This window comes from Blennius ocellaris (genome assembly GCF_963422515.1).
Source record: "Blennius ocellaris genome assembly, chromosome: 14".
Taxonomy (NCBI): Eukaryota; Metazoa; Chordata; class Actinopteri; order Blenniiformes; family Blenniidae; genus Blennius; species Blennius ocellaris.
The window spans coordinates 7,565,453-7,588,157 of NC_137663.1; the positions used below are offsets into that span (position 1 = coordinate 7,565,453).

At 42.9% G+C, this 22,705-nt stretch overlaps 1 protein-coding gene across 2 annotated transcripts; it reads left to right on the forward strand.

Annotated features, from left to right (window-relative positions):
• The first annotated feature begins 545 nt into the window (after positions 1-545).
• macroh2a1 (macroH2A.1 histone) lies at positions 546-21,628 on the forward strand. 2 transcript variants are annotated; one of them, XM_080508452.1, is made up of 9 exons: positions 546-820; positions 2,844-3,045; positions 3,748-3,854; positions 3,935-4,126; positions 5,126-5,233; positions 11,645-11,735; positions 14,029-14,118; positions 19,583-19,757; positions 20,227-21,628. In XM_080508452.1, exons 2-9 carry the CDS (start codon positions 2,874-2,876, stop codon positions 20,390-20,392), a joined length of 1,101 nt encoding a protein of 366 aa, XP_080364578.1. In that variant the 5' UTR covers positions 546-820; positions 2,844-2,873; the 3' UTR covers positions 20,393-21,628. The 2 variants fall into 2 exon arrangements, with proteins under 2 accessions (XP_080364578.1, XP_080364579.1); XM_080508453.1 differs by lacking the exon at positions 546-820 and adding an exon at positions 861-1,439.
• Positions 21,629-22,705: the final 1,077 nt, after the last annotated feature.

Sequence of the window (22,705 nt, forward strand, 5' to 3'; positions counted from 1 at the left end):
AACAACAATGGCAGCCTCCAGAGTGTCATGGCTCCCAGTCCACAGCCTTTTGGGACTTGGTGATTTTATAGTTGAGTCACCTGTAATAACAATCCAATTTTGTCATCTTATTTCAGTTCAGGCAAGTTCTTCCCTTTTGTACAATGTTTGTGTATTCCCATTGTTAATGCATATGTGGTTTCACTACAATGTAAAAAAAAATGTTTTATTCCAAACACAAAACAAAAAACCTAGCACCCACTAGTGGCCCTACATGAAAACTGCACCACTATTTCTGCCATTCTTTGTAAATCAATTTCAAAACGTAAATGTGAAAATTTTCTGGAACAAAACTGCAAAAACGATTAATTTCCCCTTCGAAAACGTTGTCGTGTAAACGGTAAGGTAACCACATAATAAATACGAGCACGGGTGCCCACTTCTCGGGCTTGAGGGCGCGTCATGGTGACAGCCCCGGTCACATAAGGTCAACTGTATTCATGCCGTCACCCTTATGGAGCATTAATAAACACGTGAAGCGTCTCGGGTCGGCGTCTTCCGCCGGCATCGTGAAGGGTTAAAGCCGCGTGTGAACCGCGGCGGCGTCGGCGGCTCTTCGGCTCCCTGCGCGTCGCGGTTTGGCGCGGTGCGCGGCTCTCGCGCTCCGCGGGCAGCGGGCTCGCTCCGGTATCCGCTCGCTGTGGATTGTGGGAATCGACTCGGGGACGCTGCCCAGGCTTGTTACCGGAGGACGGCGGAAGGGAGAGAAAAAAAAAAAAAAAAAAAAAGGAAAAAAAAAAAAGAGAAAAACCTCGCAGCTGCTCTCGCGTTTCCCGTTTCTGTGAGTAATTCCCTCCGGTTTCTCTACGCTGTCGCTTCCACCCGCTTTATTTCACTCCCTCGTCGGTGTCGCCAGCTTCTTTTTCTTTTTTTCCTCTCAAACTGTGCCATTTTATTTTTCTTAATAATTCCTGACGTGGAGGCCGAAGGGAGCGCGCGGAGACCGAGCGGCTGCACGGGGAGGGAAGGAGGAGCCGCGGCGGGGTATTTCACCCCGGAAAGCTCGCCGACCCGAGCGGGGGGCGATACATAATAAAAAAGAGAAGGAAAGAAAGGAAGGAAAACGGTCCTTATTTCGCGGCTGTCAGCTCGGTTCTGGACGACATTGCAGCGGGGGGAGCCGAGGCTGAATCAAACCCACCTGTGTCCAGGGTCTGCTCGCTGTTGACATGCGGAAATGGTTCCGCGTGTCGGAGCTTCCTCCACCTGGCTGCACAGAAGAGGACAATTAACCGCTTTTCTTTCTCTATTTTCTACCCGCTCGTTACATTCCCGTTACTGTAACGTGTGCCGTTCAGCTCCGGGTGCGGGTTTTTGGCCTTTGGAGGGCTAATTGATCACCGGCTAATTGGGAGACTGTGTCTGCTGCAGCAGCGTCGATTTTAATTCTAAGGATTCAAGTAAATACCAGCAGGAATTACTTTGAATGTTAAAGTTATATTACAGTGTCCGCATGCATGTGACATTTGTAATTAATGCACTGACCTACACAGGACGCGAGGACCAGAATGGCATGGTATTAATTAAATAATTGTTTGCAGAAGGGATTTCATCCATGTTTTCTCACACTGCTACTGACATTTGACGGGTTATTTGGCCTCAGGGCTGTGTAACATAATTAACTCGGCAACATGTTGTTTTAATTGGACTTTGGACTGAAAATGGAACATTGTGTGTGTCAGCAGTCACCCTCAGCTTGTCAACAACACCATTAAACCACTTTGCTTTTAATGAAGCCTGCTGATGAAGTAAACAAAATTGGAAAAAACTACAGTCAGTATGTAGTAACACCTAGTAACCCAGGTGTCAAATATAAGGCCTGTGGGTCAGAACAGGTCCATTATTGTCCTACAGCAGTGGTGTCCGACGTTAACGTGATGTTTACCGTGAAAAAGCATCGATTTAGCATTTTCGCTTCATAAAAATTTCATGTTTACACTAAAACAACAGAAATTCTTGGAACGATGTTGTTGGCATGCCAAGCCACTAGGTGGAGCATGTTCAGCAGCAGCAGTGTTTCTCCCCCCCTTAATGGAGTGCTTTCAGAAAGTTGTGTTTTCAGTGGCTCCAACTGCTGTCGTCGTGTAAACGGACACACAACACAACGGAAGTTTTACGGTTTTCACTTGTAAAGGGGCCTCAAACGTGTTTTAGTTGAATTGCCACATTCAGCCCGATTTCATCACAAGCAAGCCGGACTGATGAAAATAGTAACGTCTAACTCTTATTTTTCAAAACCAATAATTAGTACAAACATGTACTACATTCTCAACATGAAGCCAATTTCTCAACATAAACCTCCTTGTTTAATGTTTAAAAAAATGTAGAAAGTAACATCTGCTTTTGGTTTATTTTGAAGGGTTCTCTTGGTTATAGGAAGAGTAGCAGCAGACTTGACGCGGCACTGACACCGGAGCTGCCAGATCGTTGATGCAGCAGTGAAAACGACTTTCTTTCTTGCTCAGGAATTGGGATCAAAACCAAAGTCAGAGGCTGAATTTGTGCAAACATGCAAACTAAAGGCTGCAAAGCACCACTGCTGGAGCACATGCAAGTTTTGGACATGATATGATATTAATTCACTGGGAAGGTCCACTCATGACTGAGTTGTGCTGCACGTGGCCCCTGAACTACACAAGTGTCACAGGCCTCATCATCTCTATACAGTTAAATCATTTTGAAGAACCATGAGGAGAAACTGCAAATGTGTTTTCTGATTACTTCAAGGTGACGAAACTGCAAAAGGGTAACATCGGCATCCTTCAGATGTGTTAACTTCCAGTGTGCTTGTCGTGTCCCCGTAGAGCTTGACACTGGTCGCAGTCTGAGGCACCATGTCCAGCCGAGGAGGAAAGAAGAAGACGACCAAGACGTCCCGGTCCACCAAGGCCGGCGTCATCTTCCCCGTGGGCCGCATGCTGCGGTACATCAAAAGGGGATTACCCAAATATCGCATCGGGGTGGGGGCGCCCGTCTATCTGGCTGCGGTGCTCGAATATCTGACTGGTGAGTTCTGCTTTTGGGGGGAAATATCAAAAGTGCACAATTAAGTATGGAGCAAGGCATGTGTACCTTTCCCTGGAGACGCCGCAGTGTGTTGCAACAACAGCTAATCGCATGCTGTTGGCAGCTGAATGACTTTTCCTTCAAGCACTCGTCAGGATGTTAATGGATAAAGACCATTAGTCATGTCATGTCCTTCAGAAATCCAATAGAGCAGCACTCATTCAAATTCAGGACAATGAAAGCTGATGGACGACTACAGCAAGCGCTTTCTGTAAATACTTGGTTTTTTTTGTTTTTTGTTTTACTCTGTGAAAGCACTTTTTAAATTGAGTTCATTATTTTTAATAACTCTTATCCAACATGTGGGATTGTGACACGTCGGCGTTGAAACCAGCAGAGTGGCTGCATTACAGGCTGTGCATTCATCTGCAGACCAAACTAATTACAAGCCTGGAAGGTTGAAGCCTGTCGAACATGCCCGTTCAGACCGACTCTGACACTGTCCAGCAGGGGGGAGTTGAGTGTGAGAGAGGCTGTCGGGTTAGTGTGAAAACAAACTTTACAAAAAGTGGACGTGGCCTGAAAAGAGCAGTCCGTTTGCCTGACGTCATGGTTGGACCACCGGCAGTCGTTTTCTCGACGGCACATGTTTGGAACGTCTCACACTTACAAGTGTCTGATGCAGAATTTTCCTCCATGCAGCTGAGATCCTGGAGTTGGCCGGCAACGCAGCCAGGGACAACAAGAAGGGCCGCGTGACGCCGCGACACATCCTGCTGGCTATCGCCAACGACGAGGAGTTGAACCAGGTCGGCACCGGAAGCCTCTCCACCGCTTCTGCCTCCGGAGCGCCGCGGACTCACGTCTCCTCCGGTGTCTCTGTGTTCAGCTGCTGAAGGGCGTGACCATCGCGGCAGGCGGGGTGCTGCCCAACATCCACCCGGAGCTGCTGGCCAAGAAGAGAGGCGCCAAGGGCAAACTGGAAACCCCCGTCTCCCCGGCGCCCGAGAAGAAACCCAAGGCGGTGAAGAAAACGGCGGCGAAGAAGACCGGCGGGAAAAAGGGGGGAGGAAGGGGCAAGGTACGGCAGGACACGACCGAATGATGAGGGAGTGTATGGTGGGTCGCATGTCGAGACCAAACTTGGAGCCTTATTCTCATACAATTGTTCTTGTTTGGGGACGTCGGTTTATTTAGGAGCTTCTCAATTAAATGAGCCCAAAGGAAATACATTGAAGACGCACCTTCAGGATGCATAGTTTTAGATGTCCTCCCTTCAAAATTACAGTCAGTTAGCAGTTACAGTTTTAACTGTAAAAATAAAATTAGAAATGTTCTTGGATGTTATGACAATATGTAAAGAAAAACTGTGAAAGGAATGTTAACATTTTGTGACTTTCTCCTAGTTAGACTTGAAAAACAACATTTAGCCATTTAATGATGTGTTAAATGGATTCACCACAGTAAAAATATTCCTGTTTGCATATTTACATCTTTCTGCTAATACTAAGTGTTGTATTAGTAGTAGCCACGGAAACTCTCTTTTCATTTCTCTTCTGTTTCTGTTGACAGGATTTGTCATTCTGGCTTCTCATAACCGTCACTGACGGACTGTTTATGACATCCAAAGTAATTCCAAATCTACTATAGGGCAGAGATTTGTGCTGATATCATCTTTAACGGTGTGCTCCGGGCTTCTGCAGTTCAATCAAATGAAATTCACCGGCTTGTCACACATTGGTAACGTGAGCTTCTTGGTGTCATCGCAGTAATATCGACAAAATGCCAGACAGTCAAAATTGCTTTTGAAAAAGGGGCAGAAGCACTCGATGACCCCATTTTGATAAATCTGCGGCAAGAAAATCAAAATAGATTCAGACTGTGAGTTAAAGGAGGGTTAACGTCAGACATGGCCGAGATTTATATTCTCTACACAAACCGAGACACTATTTCAAAATTGATGATGTTGCCGAGCCCGACCTCTGACCTCCGACCTCCCCGTGGCGCGGCGACGACGACGAACCATCTGTACGGACAGAAATGAAGTGTCAGACGTCCTCCTGCTCTGTGTGCTCAACAGAAACAGGGCGAGGTGAGCAAGGCAGCATCAGCAGACAGCACCACAGAGGGCTCCCCGGCTGACAGCTTCACCGTGCTCTCCACCAAGAGCCTCTTCCTCGGCCAAAAGGTCAGTTTTCTCCCTCTTCTATGAAAACTGGAGTCGAGCTAGTCTGACGTGAGTACCTGTCCAATTCACGAGCCACATGGAGGACGCACACATTTCACACGAGGGGGTTTCCTGGCTGACGTTCCCGCGATATCTTGGATTTGCTTCATATTTTATACGAATAATGGAAATGGATCAATATACTTGAGCAGAATATGTTTGGATTGTATCATCCTAATTGATCAATTATTGGAGTTTCATCCAAGTTCCCAAATTTACAATTGACCAATCTAATAAAACCTAGTCTTTGTAGTGATGTGAATGTAATGTGGTGGACTGTCACTCATGGACAAAAAGAATTAGTTGTGTATAGATGTATGTTTATATTGGTAAACGCAAACACAACCCTCAGGTGTTCCACTCATTTACACAAAATCAGGATGAAATCCCTTTTTCTCCCTCCTGTGGTCCGTCACGCCAAACAAACGGAAAAATCACTTCAGGAGCTTCTGTTGAAAAACAGCCGGGAGAATCGGTTGCAGGTTCAACAAAAGCTTTCAAGGACTTTTTAGAGAATCTGTGATTCAGACAATTGAGCAGGCGCTCGAGGACTTTAACAATGTGTCTGTCATATTGCAATTTCAGAGAAGTGTTGGTTGAGGGCCACGATCTTTAGAAACTTGGATCCCAATTGACAATGAGTGACGATCAACAAAATATGCTTTTTGATTTTTAACCTTGTGTACCCCAGGTAGTGGGTTGCTTTTTCTAGAGAATGTCAGGAATTTAAGATGAACACCTTAATAAAGGGTTAAAGAAACGCATTATAAAAAAGTAGCTTTTGCACAAAACCGCCAGTAAAAGATTATCACAGTGGTATAACTTTCACATTTCAAAGGTCTGCGTTTTATTGTGAAGGTTTGAGCTTTTATGACTAAAAACCTGGCAAATGTACATGGATTTTTCTCAGCAAATATTTCTGCATGAGCCGTTAATCCTGCAGATTATCACCAACACATCCCAGATGCTAAAGTAGAAACACTTCTACACTTTTCTCTTGTTTTTGGGTGCAAAGCCATTATTTATATAAAACATGAAGCAAAGCAAAGATGTCCAGTGTGGGTAACTATCAAAATTCTCAGAAGCAGTAAAACAGTGATTACTGTGTGTGGCCATTCATGTGACTGGTGTGTCCTGTCAGTGGTTAAATCCAATTTTTGATAGGCAAACAAATTAAAAAACTAAGTGGGCAGAGCAGATCGTGGACAGCTCAAGGTGTTTGCAGAGATCTCCCTGCAGCAGCAGAGCCTCAACTGACATGCTTAAATCCGATTATTAAATCCAACTGGTTCTATTAAAATCAATAAAAGACTGTGTGGAATTGATATTTTTACGATTGCTGATTGTTTAACAAGAGTAACTGTCCTTCAGGCGAGGGATTTCCAGACTTGTCTCCACTGTGTCGGTAGCGACTGTTCTCGCTGTGTTGTGTCTGCCGCTCTCACACATGTTAGCTCCTCCGCTTGGTTCCCGCTGAGCACAAAACCTGCTTTTTAACCTTTCTTATTGAGCTGAAACTTGGAAGTAAATTTGCCTGAAAGTCTAACCTAAGCCCTCTCAAGGTTCGTTTCGAGATCCTCAGATCAAGGAAGTGCGAAGCTGGTTTGAACAGAAGGTTTGAGGAGACGTGAAAGACGCTGTGAACGATACAGTGACTGACTCGAGAGTGATGCAAGATGATTTAATGAGAATTAAAGGACCCATATTTCACTATATTTCACAGTCCATCTTATGCTCATGAGGGATAATAATGTGGGTGACACAGTGTACAACACTCAAAACTTGTGAAATGATAGTTATTTCTTGGACTGAGCTGACGTCACCTCTCATGAAACGGGTGGTTCTCAGCTCCTCCTCCTCCTCCACCCTCATGGTGACTGTAGCCCCGCCCACAGCCCACCTCCACCCCCTCGGTGACGTAGCCAGCAGCTCACGCTCGTAGTTGTAGTAATGTACTTGCAGATCTCTGCGGCTCGTTAGTCTTTTATTGTGGGAATAGCAGCAGGTTTCAAGATGAGCTTCTGAGGAAGTCCAGTTTCAAAGTACCGTAGTTCTGGAAGATTCTGTGGTGAAGTGTCGCTCGCAAACAAACACATTCTTTGCGGAAAAGAAAAAAAAGTCTAGCCACATTCGCCGCTGTGCTTCTTCTTTCAGCAAGACAAATAGTGAGGAACCATACTTGTACCTGAAAACACATTTTCTCCAAGTGGACATGAAGGTGAAAACATTTATCGACAGCAACAAAACCAGCAGTTCAATGTGAAGCAGTAGAGACTGAGAGAGCAGAGAAGAGGCTGCACTGCTTGGCACATTGGTGGGCGTGTCTTGTTTTGGTTTCTCCGCATATCAATCTTCCTGGAGGCGGGGCTTCTCTAGCTCTGTGCCACGTCAGCAAGGTGGTGCTGGGTCATCAAATAGAGTCAAGGTGTTAGAACCAGTTAGAACAGAGAAAGATCACCCTCCAACTCAAGCTTGAGGGAATCAATGAAAAAAACACTTTGGGGATGCATATGAACCCCAAATAGCACTTTTATGATGTTTAAAGCACAGAAAATTCCATTTAGTATAATATGGGTCCTTTAAACCTCACGGATTTACTGTGATAATGACGCCTTTCAGTGCTAAAAATTTAATTTGTTTGCGTGCTAAAAGCAGACAGATGTTTGCAGCTGCATATCACTTGTTTTATTTCCACACTAGACAGTAAACACGACCTCGCAGTGCTCTATTGGATCAGATGCAGAAAATAATTTGTACTTATTTTACAATCCGGTGACTCATGGCTTCATTACACTGCTCCCGCGTGAGCGTGGGAAACCCCCCCCCCCCCCAACCCCCTCGCCTGGAGGAAATTTACTTCCAGAATTGAACGTTTCAGCTCAGTCGTGATCAGCCAGCTGGTGGCATCGCATGATCTGCTTCTCTGTGCACATGTCGCTGATAAACTGTTGGTTCAGGCTGAGTAACCTGATATTGAGGCGGCCGCTTCGACAACAAATGTTATTTTTAAAGCAGGTTGACTGAGACTGCGTCTTCACTGTTGTCCCAGCGAGCGGCGGCATGAAGAAACGCAGCGCGATCGTCCTGCCTGCTCAGATAATGAATACGACATTTCAGAGAGGAACACAATGTGAGATGGTGAAACGCATCAGGACTGTCGCTTCTGTTCATTTGTTTGATAGCGAATTGAAGTGAAATGTGGCCCGGAGTGATTGAAGCTGTGTAGCGGCAGCGTGTCTCTTGTCATTTACTCATCATTACGGAAATAGCTCAGAGTGTGTAGTGTGTGTGTGTGTGTGTGTGTGGTGTGTGTGTGTGGCCACAGTCCTTGAAATCAGTGGATGATCATTAATCAAAGAATCGCAGTTAACCTCCCACTGACAAAGATAATGAAACTGTGAACGGTGAAAGCGAAGCGATGTCTGCTTTATAGACTAGATTATTCCAACTGCACTTTTCTCTTCTGACATCTTCACTTTTATTTAGTTTCAGCGTCTCTGGAGGCTGAATGTGGCGCTCGATTTACTGACGCTGAATTAATCTCAAATTTAGAGGCGCTACCTGCATTTAACATTTAGAGGGATCAATGCCTTGACATTTTGACCTTTTTTCTCTCCAAACCACTCGAAATAATTTCCTGCTTTTGCTCCAAAGCAGTGAAGTGGCTTTCACTAGAACACAAGTCAAACACATTGGGTGTTCTGTGTCTGTTTATGACACAAATATTTACAAAATCACATCCATCTGTTCATAAAACTCACTAAATTCATTTTATAAATCAGGACTCTGATGTTTGACCTTCAGTTAAGTATGGATGTGTTTAAATGTTTCTCATTTTGTTAAATTATTCAGCATTAAGAAAATGACATACAAATATTAAATTCCATAACTTACGGGTGTCAAATTCTTTATTTCAAGAGGCAGAGGAATATTCTCTCTCTTGGTTCTGAAAATTGTGATTATAGCTTAATAACCTTTTGAATACCGCCGAATAAATCCTGAAAATGATGACATTTAAAGCATTTTTTTTTTTTTACAAAATCCTACTTCAAATCCTGTTTCTGTTCAGACTAATGGAGGCAGACACCCAGTGCTTCTCAGAAAACAGATTTCTGCAGCTTTCATGTTTTTACAAATTTACACTCAGTTTGAATCCAATGCTACTTAGTGAGCAATAATTCTGGGTGTTATGACCTTTACTCTTACTGACCACGAAAATGCAGTTGTTGTCTTCTTTGTTATTGTCGGATTTTAAAAGTTATTGAACCTTCTTGTGAGCAGTTTATGGATCACATGTTTGACACTCCTGATTTAAGGATGGATTCAAGTCTGAGATGTTATAAAATATATGAAATTAGTCCTCAAAAGTGCTCACCTATGAGCACATTAACATTCGTGGACAATAAATGGTGAAAATGGACTTTTATGGCATACAGCTCTACATTGCAGTTACAGAATCGGGTTAATCTTTTTCTTCGTGTGTCATATCAATCCATTAATCATTATTTATGTCTCTCAGACAATCAAATCAGCCGAAAGTGTTTCACTGATGAAATATACATATAGATATACAGCTACATATATAGAACATTTGCATGTGTGCTTTTCCCATACTTGAAAACACGCATAAATAAAAAAAGAAATTAAATGGGGATGTCAATTCACACTTATTGATTAATTGTTAATGTTAAAATCGACCAACAAAAGCTGTGATTTAGCTATTGACACCTTTAATAAGAAGTAAAAAATATACTTAAAGGCATTTTAAAAGAAATTGGTCACTTATGCGTACGTATAAATTATAGTTAAATAGTAAACACATATATTAAAATGTTTATCGTAATGTTGAAAAATGAAGATGAAAAAAGTTTGGTTATAGCTACATCAAATCCAGATGAAAAAGTTTAAAGTATATTATCAGTGTATGATGACTAAAAACATCAACGAAATTTCTTCTTTTTAATTTTTTTCCTTTACTTTGAGTTGTAAATTTCACCAACGTGCCGTCAGAAAGTCAAGGTGTCCCTCTGAGCCGCTGTGTCAATCTGGTTTTAACAGCTTTGCTTCCTCACCTCTTCCTTCTTGCTCTTCCTCTTCAACGGCATGGCCCCCCCCCCCCCCCCCCCCCCCCCCCCTTCGCTCTCCCCTCCCTTCCCCCCCCTGCAGCTCAACCTTATCCACAGCGAGGTCAGTAACTTGGCTGGCTTTGACGTGGAGGGGGTCATCAATCCCACCAATGCTGAACTTGAACTTAAAGACGATCTAGGTGAGCTCCCCACATCCACCCTCCTCCTCCTCCTCACCCCTCCCTCCCCACCTCCACCCAGTCCTCTGAGATCAGAAATCCTTGAGTCTTTTAACAGTTAAACATCTTTTAATTAAAACCTCAAGCCACAATTCCTCTGAGAATGTGGGAGGTTTTTGGATGGAAAGCAGCAGAAACGAGTCCAGCAAACCTTTTAGAATTCTGTTTATTTAAATTTTTTTTAAATATATGTGGCTTTAAGGGTTAATGCAGCAACTTGAAAATGCAAAATTAACACATTAATGCATTTAAAACTGGCCATCAAGTTCTTGATTATAAATGAAATGTCAGACAAATAATGAAATGATGAATGACACAGAATGCATCAGATTCTAGTGCACACCGGCACTATAGATGTATGCAGTTGGAGATTTTTAGCTTCCTGGATGGTCAGAAATCAAAGAGCTGCTAACTGTGAATAAATTTCTGAGATGTTTTGGTGCCACGGGGCCTGAAGTGGCTCTCGGTCTCAACATGAGGCAGGAAGGTGGGAAATCGAGAAGAAGTGTGAATTTTTAGGCGATAATTTCTGCTGAAAGCTTCAAGGATTTCTTCAAGGCTCCTCGGAGCTCGTTCTCGCCTGCGGACGAGCCGAGCTTCATTCCAAGTGTCGTCTTCTCAGGCGGGCCGCCACTTCTTTGAGCGAACGTCGCTGTAATGCGAGAAAACTGACTGAGAGGTCGCTCACCTGGAATGTTTCATAAAGTTTAGGATTCAGGACAACACGGTCAAATCATAAAAAAAGGTATAGTTAATGTGAGCGATTTGATCAATGATCATTTTCAAGTTGCACCTTCACATGCAGCTGTCTTGGTTTTTCTTCCATTGTGTTTCTATGATCCAATTAAACCGTGTGGTCCTGCCTCCTAATTACTCACTAACATGACTCGGCATTTCCTCTGCTGCCGCCCCGTTTCCTGCGACATCCTCAGCGAGAAAGGAGCCCACTTCTCTTTCTCTCTCCTTGTTCTCTCCCTTTTTTTGATATCTTTTGTCTCATTGTGTTGCTCCTGACCATTCACTGTGTTTCTACCACCGTGTTGTTTGCCTGTTGTTGTCGTCTGTAGTTGCAAGTTGTCCAAGCCGACATTGCCATCGTGGAGAGTGACGCTGTCATTCACCCGACCAACTCCTCCCTCTATACAGGTGGTGAAGTAGGTAAAGGAACCACCGGCTCTCCAGAGACCACGACTGCCTGTCTGCCCCCCCCCCCCCCCCCCCTTTGCTCTCCTCTCTGCACATCCACACGCTCACGGCTACAGTCTGTAGACCGACAGCACAGCAGCAGCACACTTTACAAATCGAGTTTACAGAAAGCACTGGAGTGTGTCACGAGTGGAAATTAAAATGCAAATGCTTGACGTGAGCACGCACCGGCAGCTGTAGAGGGAGGGAGGGAGAGAGAGAGAGGGGGGGAGAGAGAGGAGGAGAGAGAGAGAGCTATTTTATTAAGGGAAGAAACAAAATGAGGAAATTGAAGAAATGATACATTTAGATCCAGACCACTTAAAACAAAGTCTGTTTGACAGAAGTTAAAAAGCAATTTACTTTCAGGATATTCAGACATCTGAAGTAAAAAATCTTCAATCAAGTTTCTCTCTTTTTTTAAATTTTTTTTTTGAAGGTTTTTCCCCAAAGAGTTGATTGTCGAGTGTCCGGCCTTCAAAAGTCTTCAAACGTGTGTTTCTAGGACTCGAACACACTCATCCTGCTTTTATTAAAACATGAAGGAGGCTTATAAGCAATACATGCTTGTCGTTTAACTTTCACAGCCATTTGTTAAAACTCGGCAGCAAAATGTGTAAAAACTATTTTAGTCTTGTGGAGCGTTAAACTAGTTAAAATGATTGAAGCATGAATACACACGAACTTAGTTTAAAACTTCATACCGTGTCGGTTTACACAGTCAATACGCAGGAAGCTAAAATGAATATATAATAAGTCAGCTTTCAGTTGAAAAGTGCTAAACCATATTAAAGTACAGATGTAAATGCATATCAGACTCAATAATGATGGTTTTACGAATAAATACAGAAAACTTTGAAGTTTGACATCCAGCTCACTGCAGCTCTGCAGATAAAAGAGAAGAAGACTTGATAACGAGAGTAAGAAATGCTTTGGACTGTGACAAAGTGAAGATTTGAAGAAGTTCATTTGAAAGATTATTAGTTAACATTTTATTATTTAGAATCCGTTTGGAAACGAGACTCATTTTAATGTCTGGTGTTAAACTTATGTAATAAGTTCTGTACACAGCAGAGGCGTTGTAATCAACCGGATTCGAGAGAGGAGAAGAAATCAGAGGCACACACACACACACACACATCTTTACATTCTGTGCTTGAAATCAAAGCTGCTGCTTGTTGTTGCTTTGCTCCTCTGGACTCAATCGTGGGCTCTGGGAATCACTTCACCTGTGACCTGTGACCCTCGACCTTGCTGACAGATCAGCTGGTTTGAGAACTCCCAAGCTCGAAACCCCATGAGCCAGTGAATCTTTCGCTGTTATTATACTGAAGATATTTCTGTCAATTATTGTCGAAATCCTTTCCCTGGCTGACAAATCTGCTGATTTCTTTTTTACTCATGCTTGTTTTTTTTTTTTCTTTCAACGAACTTGCAACCAGAACATTTATTTCTTTGCTTCTGGTGGAGGTGAACTGCTTCCTCCTTCTCCGGTTTGCGGTTCCTCTGTTTAACTCCGTCGATCTAAAATTCTCAACACAAATAACTGCTCGAGAGCCTTCAGTTTTGCATTTGTTCTCTGGAAGTGTCTCCTTTCAATTGCCGCCTTGACTATTTTTATTTTAGTTTAAATGTACGTCAGATCAAAGCTGGTTTGCCCTTTAAAAAAATGTAGCTGAGCTGCTCTCCAACCTCTGATTGGCCCCGATGTCACCGTGGCGACGAGCACTGGAGCCTGTAGACTGTTTCCAGCATCGAGTATGTTTCATTAGACACTTGGACATTTCCCCAGAGCAGCCGAAGCCTCGGGCCTGGATCTGGTCTCTTCAACTCAGACCCCGGGTTCCCCCAACGTACACATTTGTGTTGAAATACTTATTATCCTGATGGAGAATAGAACCAAATGTCCTTAGTGGGAGGACATTGGGATGTTTTTAATGAATGAGGCTTTGATTATCTGACTCAAAAGTCACCGAGAAAATATCTAAACATTTGGCTTTTTTGTTTGTGAAGCTTCATCGGGTGTTTAAAATAAGTGATCATGAGCTGATTTCAGTCAGAAAGCCGTCAGAAATACGGAGAGAAGCAAGTGGTGACATGATTGACAGCATCGTTGTTTTGTCTTCCTGTGCGTCTCTCCACACCTGCTCGCCTGTCTGCTTCACCACCAATCAGCTCTCGCCTTCCCCGCTGTCTGTCTGTGCGCCTGCCTGTCTCTCTGTGTGCACGCAGGACGATGTATTCACCCCGTCCTCTCTCCTCTAAGGGTCGGCTCTGGAGAAGAAGGGAGGCAAGGAGTTCAGCGACGCAGTGCAGGAGGTGAAGAAGAAGAACGGCCCTCTGGAGGTGGCCGGTGGTAAGTGCATGGAGCCAAGACTTCACCATGATCACCTCGACGCTTTTCCAAGTTTACATAAAGACTCCTTATTTCCAAATCACCTGAACCTGACCTGAGCACTGTCAACTAATGTGAGACGTTTTATTTGTTCGATTCAAGGTCTAAAGTCCGTCAATAGTGGTTTGAATGATTTCGTCAATGGATTAAAACACATTTATTATAAACAATAAAAATAGTGGATACTGAGGTATAGTTGAAACTTTCTAAAAGTTTTAGATTTATGATTAGAAGAACCTAAACTAACAGTAAATGTATGTTTTTTGATGATAGCAGTGCCAATGCAACTTGTTCTTGAGATAAATGTTAAACTAATAATCCTAAAATGACATATTGTGTTTAAAAATGGAGAATATTGAGCAGTTGGGTGATGAAGCCAGCCAGGCTTCAGGTCGAGACAATTTGAATAGAGATGGTGGATTGAAGATGAAGCTTCCAGACAAGAGGAGGAGAGGAAGTCCTCTGAAAGGATTTAAGGATAAAGTTGAGGAGGAAAGAGCAGGTCTGAGAGGAGGCAGGGGATCATGTGAGCAGCTGCTTTACCATCCGAAAAGAAAAGGAATCTGAGTTTTGTGCTTTTCCTGTACCAGTTTAACTCTAATTAATACCACAGGGTTTCACTCTGATTCCTTCTGAAAATGAGTAAATTAAACAGATTACATACAGAGTCAGACATGCTCACACTTGCATAGTTTTCAGGTTATAAATCACACCTTTTTTTAAAATTGCTTTGCTTATAATGTGACTTATTTATCAAAACGTACAGATGCATACTATCTCAGACCACCACATGTGTGTAACAAACCACAGAAAAACCTCCATTATGACTATTTCACAAGCAACAACCGTTAACTCAAACGAGAAATAAGTGAAGAAAACAAAGAAGGCGAGAAATTCACACATGCAACTTATGTTTTCTTCTTCACATATTTGTTGTTGTCCGACTTGTACTCGGGTCCAACTTGTAGTAACTGAAGAGCATTTTCGATTCACCAATCAGCCTAAAGTAACACACATCCTCGGGTACGAGAAGGAAGCTGAAGCTGGAAGTCTGGCTCTGATTGTCCTGTGACGGCTGGAGCTCACTGTGTTTTATAACGAAGTCGCAGTAAACATGACTTGATTGCGTGTTGAGTTCTCAACGGCCACAGAATCACTGGCCGCAAATTCACAAGTGGCTGTTTTCTGTTGTGCAAAAGGAGTTTAGAGGAGGCCTTTCCAAAACCACGCGAAGAAAAACATAACAAGTACGTTTAAACATACGTCCGCGCCACAAAAACCCACACTCGGGCCACTCAGTCATCGTTTCTTGTTCAGTGCTGCAGCTTATTTGTTCAACTTCATGACTTTCTCCCGCTGACACAGTTTACAGTCCATATTGATCCAGGCAGACGCCACCCAGCTTTTATGACGGTGACAGAGGTTGTGTTTCCATGCCTTCTGGAACGAAACGCTTATGCAAGTCTATTCACTGCAGAACTACTCTGAACCGCTACCTGTGTGACCTGAACCTCTCTCTCATAAAACTGTGATTTCCTTTACTTTTTCACATTCTTGTCCCCGCCAGTATAGAAGAACACACATACACACACACAGCTTTTGGCCTCTTCTTACACTTTAGTAAAATTCTATGAGGACAGCTCAGCCAGGATATCCCTCCTCGGTACATGAACACACAGATTTCACACTTCTAAAAGCAAAAAGGTGAACATTTTCCGAGGTTTAACATTTTATAATGAATGTGAACAAAGGCCGAGTGTCCCGGCACTCGGTGTCTGTTCCCGGCGACTCTCACCTAACGAGCGTCGGCCTTCAGAGGGCCGTCCAGTTTGATCCCTCACAGGTTATTTTGTCTTTCAGGGCCGTTCATTTCCACTCCTCCTTCACTCACACTCGCTCCATCTGCCTCTCTCATTATCCGTCCCTCACACTCACTTTTTCAAACACTTCCCCACCTTCAGCCAAGTCAGCTCAGCGTCCTGATCCCGGTCTCAACGTGGAGCTCATAAATAGATTACCAGGTGACTGAACACGGAGCCAGCAGAGCCTGTCAGGGATTCTGCAGATCTGGATCAGCCCAGCGCTCATCCTGACCAAACTCCCTTCATGACGGCTGTAAAACTAGTTCACGGGGATAAAGATCATTTCAGCACTGAGCAGGTACCAGGGTGCAGATACTCAACGGTTTGCTTAAGGTCATTAACCAAACTGTGTTTTCAAATCACAGTTACCATAATGGAACAACTCAATGTATTGTAATAAAAACTGGATTAACAATACCTTTATGTAAACAACATTTTCAATAAATAGAATTAAATTACAAATAATGAATGAATAAGACAGTGAAATGTGATTTTTAACCACAAATATCAAATTAAGATGCATAATGAAGTGTTGAAATGTTTTCTTATGCTCTATAATGGAGAAAATGGCAAAATGTAAAACTCATATATACTTTATTTTCATTCTTTTTCAGCAAAACAGCAGCTTTATAATGAAGTATATTAATCTTGTCCCGCCCTCCCAGAATCACTCTTTAAATTTATATCAATAGTTCTATTGACCTGAGGTGGATTTTTAATGTTTTGGTTGAATATTTCAAGACTTCCAGCCCAAAACTGAAGGAGAATGAGGCTGTAGGACCGGGGTCTTCAAACCCGGGACTGGAGGACTGGAGGGCTGGAGGACTGGAGGGCTGGAGGGCTGGTGTCCTGCTGTGTTTTCACTCTGAAAATTGTGTTGTTTGTGGCCCCTGATTAACGAGCCTTATTGCAATCAGGTGTGTTGGGCCTGTGTGAGACCTAAGACCTGCAGGACACCGGCTCTTGAGGCTCACAGTTGAAAACCCCTGACTGAAAGAGCAGTGACAGTTTTACACTCTTAACACATTAATTCAATGGAAGCAACATGAAGCAGAATTCTTTAAAGTGAAATACTTAGTGGTATTAAACTCGGTATGAATTCAGTTTTTCTTAAATGAATGTGATGTGACGCATTGAGACCGTTTGCTGACCTGAATAATTTATCTTCAGGAAGGAGCGATGGACTGATCTGATTTACCGCCAAGAGATGGGCTGTAATGCTCAATAAATCACAATATCCAGTCAATTTTCGCTCTTTTAGAGTGTAAATGGAAGCATTCAGGGGAGGCAAATGCTGCTGTATTCCTTATTCATTCCAACTCGAAAGACAAAGATATGGCCGTTTTAAGCTGATCCTATTTGAGCTTATTAGAGTAAGCTCTTTTTATTAAATCATCAGCCCATTTTCTCATACATACCACATGTAACACAATTACATCTTGAGTGGAGCGGATCAGTAAAATAGTCCCATAATTACCTTTTTCTTCACATAGTACACATGATGAAAATGTCTATATCAGGGGTCTCCAACCCTGGTCCTCGAGGACACCTGTCCTGCAGGGTTTAGCTCTCTCCCAGTTGCAACACACCTGATTGCAATGAAGGGCTCGTTATTGGGTTTTTCACAACCTCGGTGATGACATCATCATTAGATTCAGGTGTGCTGAAGCAGGGAGAGACCTAAAACATGCAGGACAGGGGCCCTCGAGGACCAGGGTTGGAGACCCCTGCTCTATATGATGATGAAACCAAGCAATTGCTAAATAAAATTATTACAGTGTTGACATGAAGCTAATTTTAATGAAGCATTCTTGTTCAAAATGCAGTGAAAAATCAAAAACACTTCTCCGACAGCTGTTGCATTGTGGGTGCTTTTAAAGACTCCCTCTGACTGCATGGCTTTGAGGCTAATGCTAGTTTGCTAACTTTCATTGCAGTGCCACTGATATCTCAGCTCGGGTCTCAGTGTGAAGTTGTCCCCCTTTTTACTCTTAGAAATGTGTTTTTAAAATAGATCTTATGTTTTCTGTAAAACATGTTTATGATTAACTTGGTGGTTTGGCCGGATTGGAGCCTCTTGCAGGCCAGTTTTGGCCCACGGGCCTTATGTTTGACACCCCTGATCTAAAGGAATTTGGTGATTAGTATGACTGCGTGCAATGACGAGAATAAACTACATCTCAGAATCTAAAACCACATCGACAGAAATGCCACAAAACTGTTTGATTGACAGGTGATTTCCAGTTGTGATCTCTGAAAACTCACATTTCCCGAACCATTAAACAAATTGAACAATGCAGGCAGTTGTGAAAACCATCATCATCATCTTCTCTCTCTCTCTCTCTCTCTCTCTCTCTGCTGTGTAAAATCTCTCCATCCTCCCCCATCTGGATTTCAGCTCGTCCTCGGCGTTGCCTGCAGTCCACTCACACTCTCTCTGCAGGCTAATAAACTCCGACTGGAGGTTTTCTCACTTCAGAGCCGAAGCTTTAGCTGAGTGACACTTTCTCCGGCTGCTGGGTCGGTGGAAAACGAAACTGAATGTTAAACTCCAGAGATCAAACTTCTCTCCCGTCGTTTCTCCTTCTTCTCTTTCCATGTTCTCCTTCTCGTTTCTCCCTCCCCGCCATCTGGAGAAGACATTTCTCCGTTTCACCTCGCCGTAACACTGCGGTCAAACCGGTTTAGGCTCTGAAAGAAGTTTTCCACAAACGTCTTTCAGCAACTTCTGATCTCGACTCGACTTTTGGGTTTCGACTTCTGACAGAGCTGGTTACTAAAGCGACACTCGATGCTCCAAGCATAAGTCGCTCTGACATGATGAAGTTGACAGCGTGGAGGCTTCACAATGGCGCAGCGACGCTGGAATCGTTTAAAAATGATGTTTGCGATGCGGAACGTTTGACAAAACATTGGCTGCAGTTGTGGGTGGGGTTGCTGTTGTTCTTACAGTTTTCAACATTGAACATGAAAATATTTGCTCAGATTCACATTGCTTTGGACAAAAAAACCCATAAAAATACAGTTTTAAGTTCAGATTCACACACAGTGGGAAGGTTCCCAGTCAGACTGGAGGCTTCGTGTCCTTTTTGTGTCTGTAGGTCGTCTGGTTTCCTCTCACAGTCCAAAAACGTATATGAATGAACTAAATTTCCCGAAGGTGTGTGAGTGTGTGTGGTTGCTTGTTTTTCTGTGTTAGCTGCAGTTGGGTGAAGTTGCATATAATACAAGAAAAAACCCCAAAACCATCAGGCTTTCCATCAGTTTTTAGCCTAAAATCATTAAATTGCTCCAGATTTGTGTGAATATGACAAATATAACAACATGGTGCTGTTGTAGGTGATGTTTGGAGAAAGATAAATAGAATCTAAGCTGTCAAAAATATAAAGAAATATATTTAATATAAATGACAAAATGCAGAGTCTCACTAAAACAACAAACCGGGACTTTGTGTGGCGACTGAACAGACACTTCTAGATGTGTTTGTAGAATGTGCAGTGGCGACTGAGTTGGTCAGCAGACTGTCGGTACTCACCGTCCTGCGTCGTCTCGTCTCCCCTCAGCCGTTCTGACCGGCGGCTTCGGCCTGCCCGCCAAGTACGTGGTCCACTGCAACAGTCCGGTCTGGGGCGCAGACAAGTGTGAGGAGCTGCTGGACAAGACGGTGAAGAACTGCCTGGCTCTGGCCGACGAGAAGAAACTCAAGTCCGTGGCGTTCCCGTCCATCGGCAGTGGAAGGTAGGGAAACACATGAGCGTCCCTCTGAAACAAGCAAACAAACAAACATACATGTTGGTGCCGTTACTATTGACACATTCCACCAAACAGCTTGTGCTTTAAGTGACTTAAAGTAAATGTTTCATCTTTTTTTTTCTTTTTCACAACAAAAACAAACAATAGCTCCCACTAGTGGCCCAACATGAAAATTGCTTAATTTTGCATTTTTTTTGTGCTGTTGCCGTGTAAACGTGAAACTTTTCTGAAACAAAAACGTTTTCACTTGAAAGGTCGTTGTGTAAACGAGACCATAGAGAGACGATAAGAGGGTGGAAGCGTATTGCTACCATCTGGGCTGTTCCTTGTCGTAGTTAGCGAGTCAGTTTGTTGTTGGAGAGCAGCTAACGTGTCTGTTGGGTTCCTGTGAGCTGCAGGTCTCTGCTCCCACAATTCCCGCAGCGTCTGTCTGAATGTGCGACTCTCCGTTCAGGAACGGTTTCCCGAAGCAGACGGCGGCCCAGCTCATCCTCAAGGCCATCTCCAGCTACTTCGTGGCCACCATGTCTTCCAGCATCAAGACGGTGTACTTCGTGCTGTTCGACAGCGAGAGCATCGGCATCTACGTGCAGGAGATGGCCAAGCTGGAGACCAGCTAAAACCGTTTACCGACGAGCCATTTAATATGAAGGATCCTCCTCAAGGCCGGGAACTTGTTTTTTGCATTACGTTTGTATTTTTCCTATATTTTTAATTTCTTATTTGCGTGTTTAAAATGTAGAAGTGCACTGTGGGTTCTGCAGTCTCTGATTGGAAACGGTGCAACACGAAAAACGGATTTAATTTTCAGAAATACTAAGGGGTCAATCGACGTTGGGAGACGTAGCCACACCTCAGCTAACAGGCTTCCTGAGAAGTCCAGCAAATACGGGTTCATGCATGTGAAGGTGGTAAAACACGGCCCTTCGCTTCATTGGGTAACAAAACACCGGGTCATGTGCTGTGTTTTCTTGGTTTTGGATCTCCGTTGGTATAGTACTGTGCTACGATATCGGTGAAAGCTTCAAGGAAAGTTCCGTTTGCTCTCGTTTGGTCTTCAGGAGAAAGTTTTTGTGTTTTCGTGCGTTGCGGTTTCCTCCTCCTGCTTTTGTTTGCACTGGCGAATAATGTTTTCTTAGTGTGCTGCAGAGACCTTGAATTTCCAAACAAAGACTAATAATTAACACTGTGCAATGTAAAATACCCAGCGCATGTACTGAAAATACCACATTGGTTCAAATAAATAGTAAAAATTCAACACGGGCAGCTGCTGGTTGCTTTTCACGTTCGATCAGGTTTTGTCCCAGAATTGGAGATTGGAGGTTTTTGCAGAGCACCGATAGTTTATATTGTGTGTTCCTATAAGTGTTCAAATAGATGGAGTATTTGTGAAATGTTATAGTAAAAAATATTGGAGTTTAATCATAGATTTTTATTTACTATTTTAATTTTCACAGTCATTCTAAGAAAGAAGAAGAAAAAAAAAAGAATAATTCTGTGTGTTTTGTCTCTGTTCAGCCATAATTGTACTGGAAACGAGGCTCCTGCCTGCTGCTGCTGCTGCTTCTTTTGGTTTGCTCTGGCCTGCAGCTGCCACCAGGTGGCGCTGTGTAATCACTAATTGGATGTGTCGTCTGGCAGCAGCAGACCTCTTCACTCTGACACTGATTTGAATTGGGACTGAAGGATGCTTAGGAGGAACCCGGCCGCTCTGCTGCATTTGGACTTTTCAGCAGCTTGTCTTTCTTACCAGGAAAAAAAAAAAAAGAAGAAAAAAAAAATCTAATGCTTTCTAAAGAATTGCTACAATTGATGATTATACAACAGGTCTGTACACACTATGGTAATAAAATACCTTTAAAAACATGCTGATGTTTTGTTCTTCAGGTTCCCGTCACATTTCTGAGAAAGTCTGAATCTTTAATTCTCTACTGTTATAAAGTGAGCAGAACAAATGGACGGAAGCCGCTGCTTTCATTTGATTTGACGGAGATTCCACATGTTGGAGTTTCACCCCGGATCAGATGTGAAGGACCTTCATGTCGGCACCACGTTCACTCCGTCAGCTCATATTCAGGCTTTTCCCACAACGAACATCAAAGCACTATTAAATAATTGTTCAATTCACACTTTGATCATAATAGGCTTTGAAGGAACTTGTTGAAATACGTGGAAATCGAGCATTTTAACTCCAGAGTGAGATGGAAAAAATATATCACAATCTAAATAAATCTCAAAGAGGAGAATTCTACCACTGGATTCCTGTAAAACCTCGTATCCACATGGAGAGCCATAACAACCCTGTAATGCAGTGGTGTAGTTCATACAGAATCATCATCTCAAGTGGACCAGAACCAGAAGTTCCAGTTTTTCTTAGTTGTGATGCAGAATGTACGTGATGGAAGTGTCTATGTATTTTCCATATCTGAACAATTAGTCCTGAAAGTTACTACAACCTCAACATAAAACCAACTTATTGATGCAAGACATACTGGGGAGTGTCTAAAAAACTTTGCAAAAAAAAAAAGTAGAGTAAGAGGTTTTCTCGGTATATATATATTTATTGTAGATAGAAAATGATGCTGGGAGAGAAAGACACATCCACAGCAGGGGGGAAATGTAACGGCGTCTTTCCCATAATTGTGTTTTCTATCATTTGTGAGAAGTGTTCAGAATTAAAGGTTCTTTATTTTAAATAAAACTCTGCCACCAGAAGACATTTGTCGACTTTTCAGATGTCTTGACTATTTAATTTAATCTTCACTTTCTACACACATTGGAACAAAAATATTTCTTCTGCTTAACGTCTTCAAACTGATTCAGTTCAAGCTGCTGAAACTTTAACTGAAAGTCACATCAATGTTTTTTGTTTCCATTCAGGAAATATTTTCTGATTCTTAACTGTGATGCAAGTTGAATCTTGATCTGTGTCA

Coding starts and splice junctions, on each gene's coding strand:
- macroh2a1 (XM_080508452.1), top strand. CDS start 2,874: ATGTCCAGCCGAGGAGGAAAGAAGAAGACGACCAAGACGTCCCGGTCC. Junction 4,127..5,125: donor AGGGGGGAGGAAGGGGCAAG/GTACGGCAGGAC, acceptor TGTGCTCAACAG/AAACAGGGCGAGGTGAGCAA. Junction 5,234..11,644: donor GCCTCTTCCTCGGCCAAAAG/GTCAGTTTTCTC, acceptor TGTCGTCTGTAG/TTGCAAGTTGTCCAAGCCGA.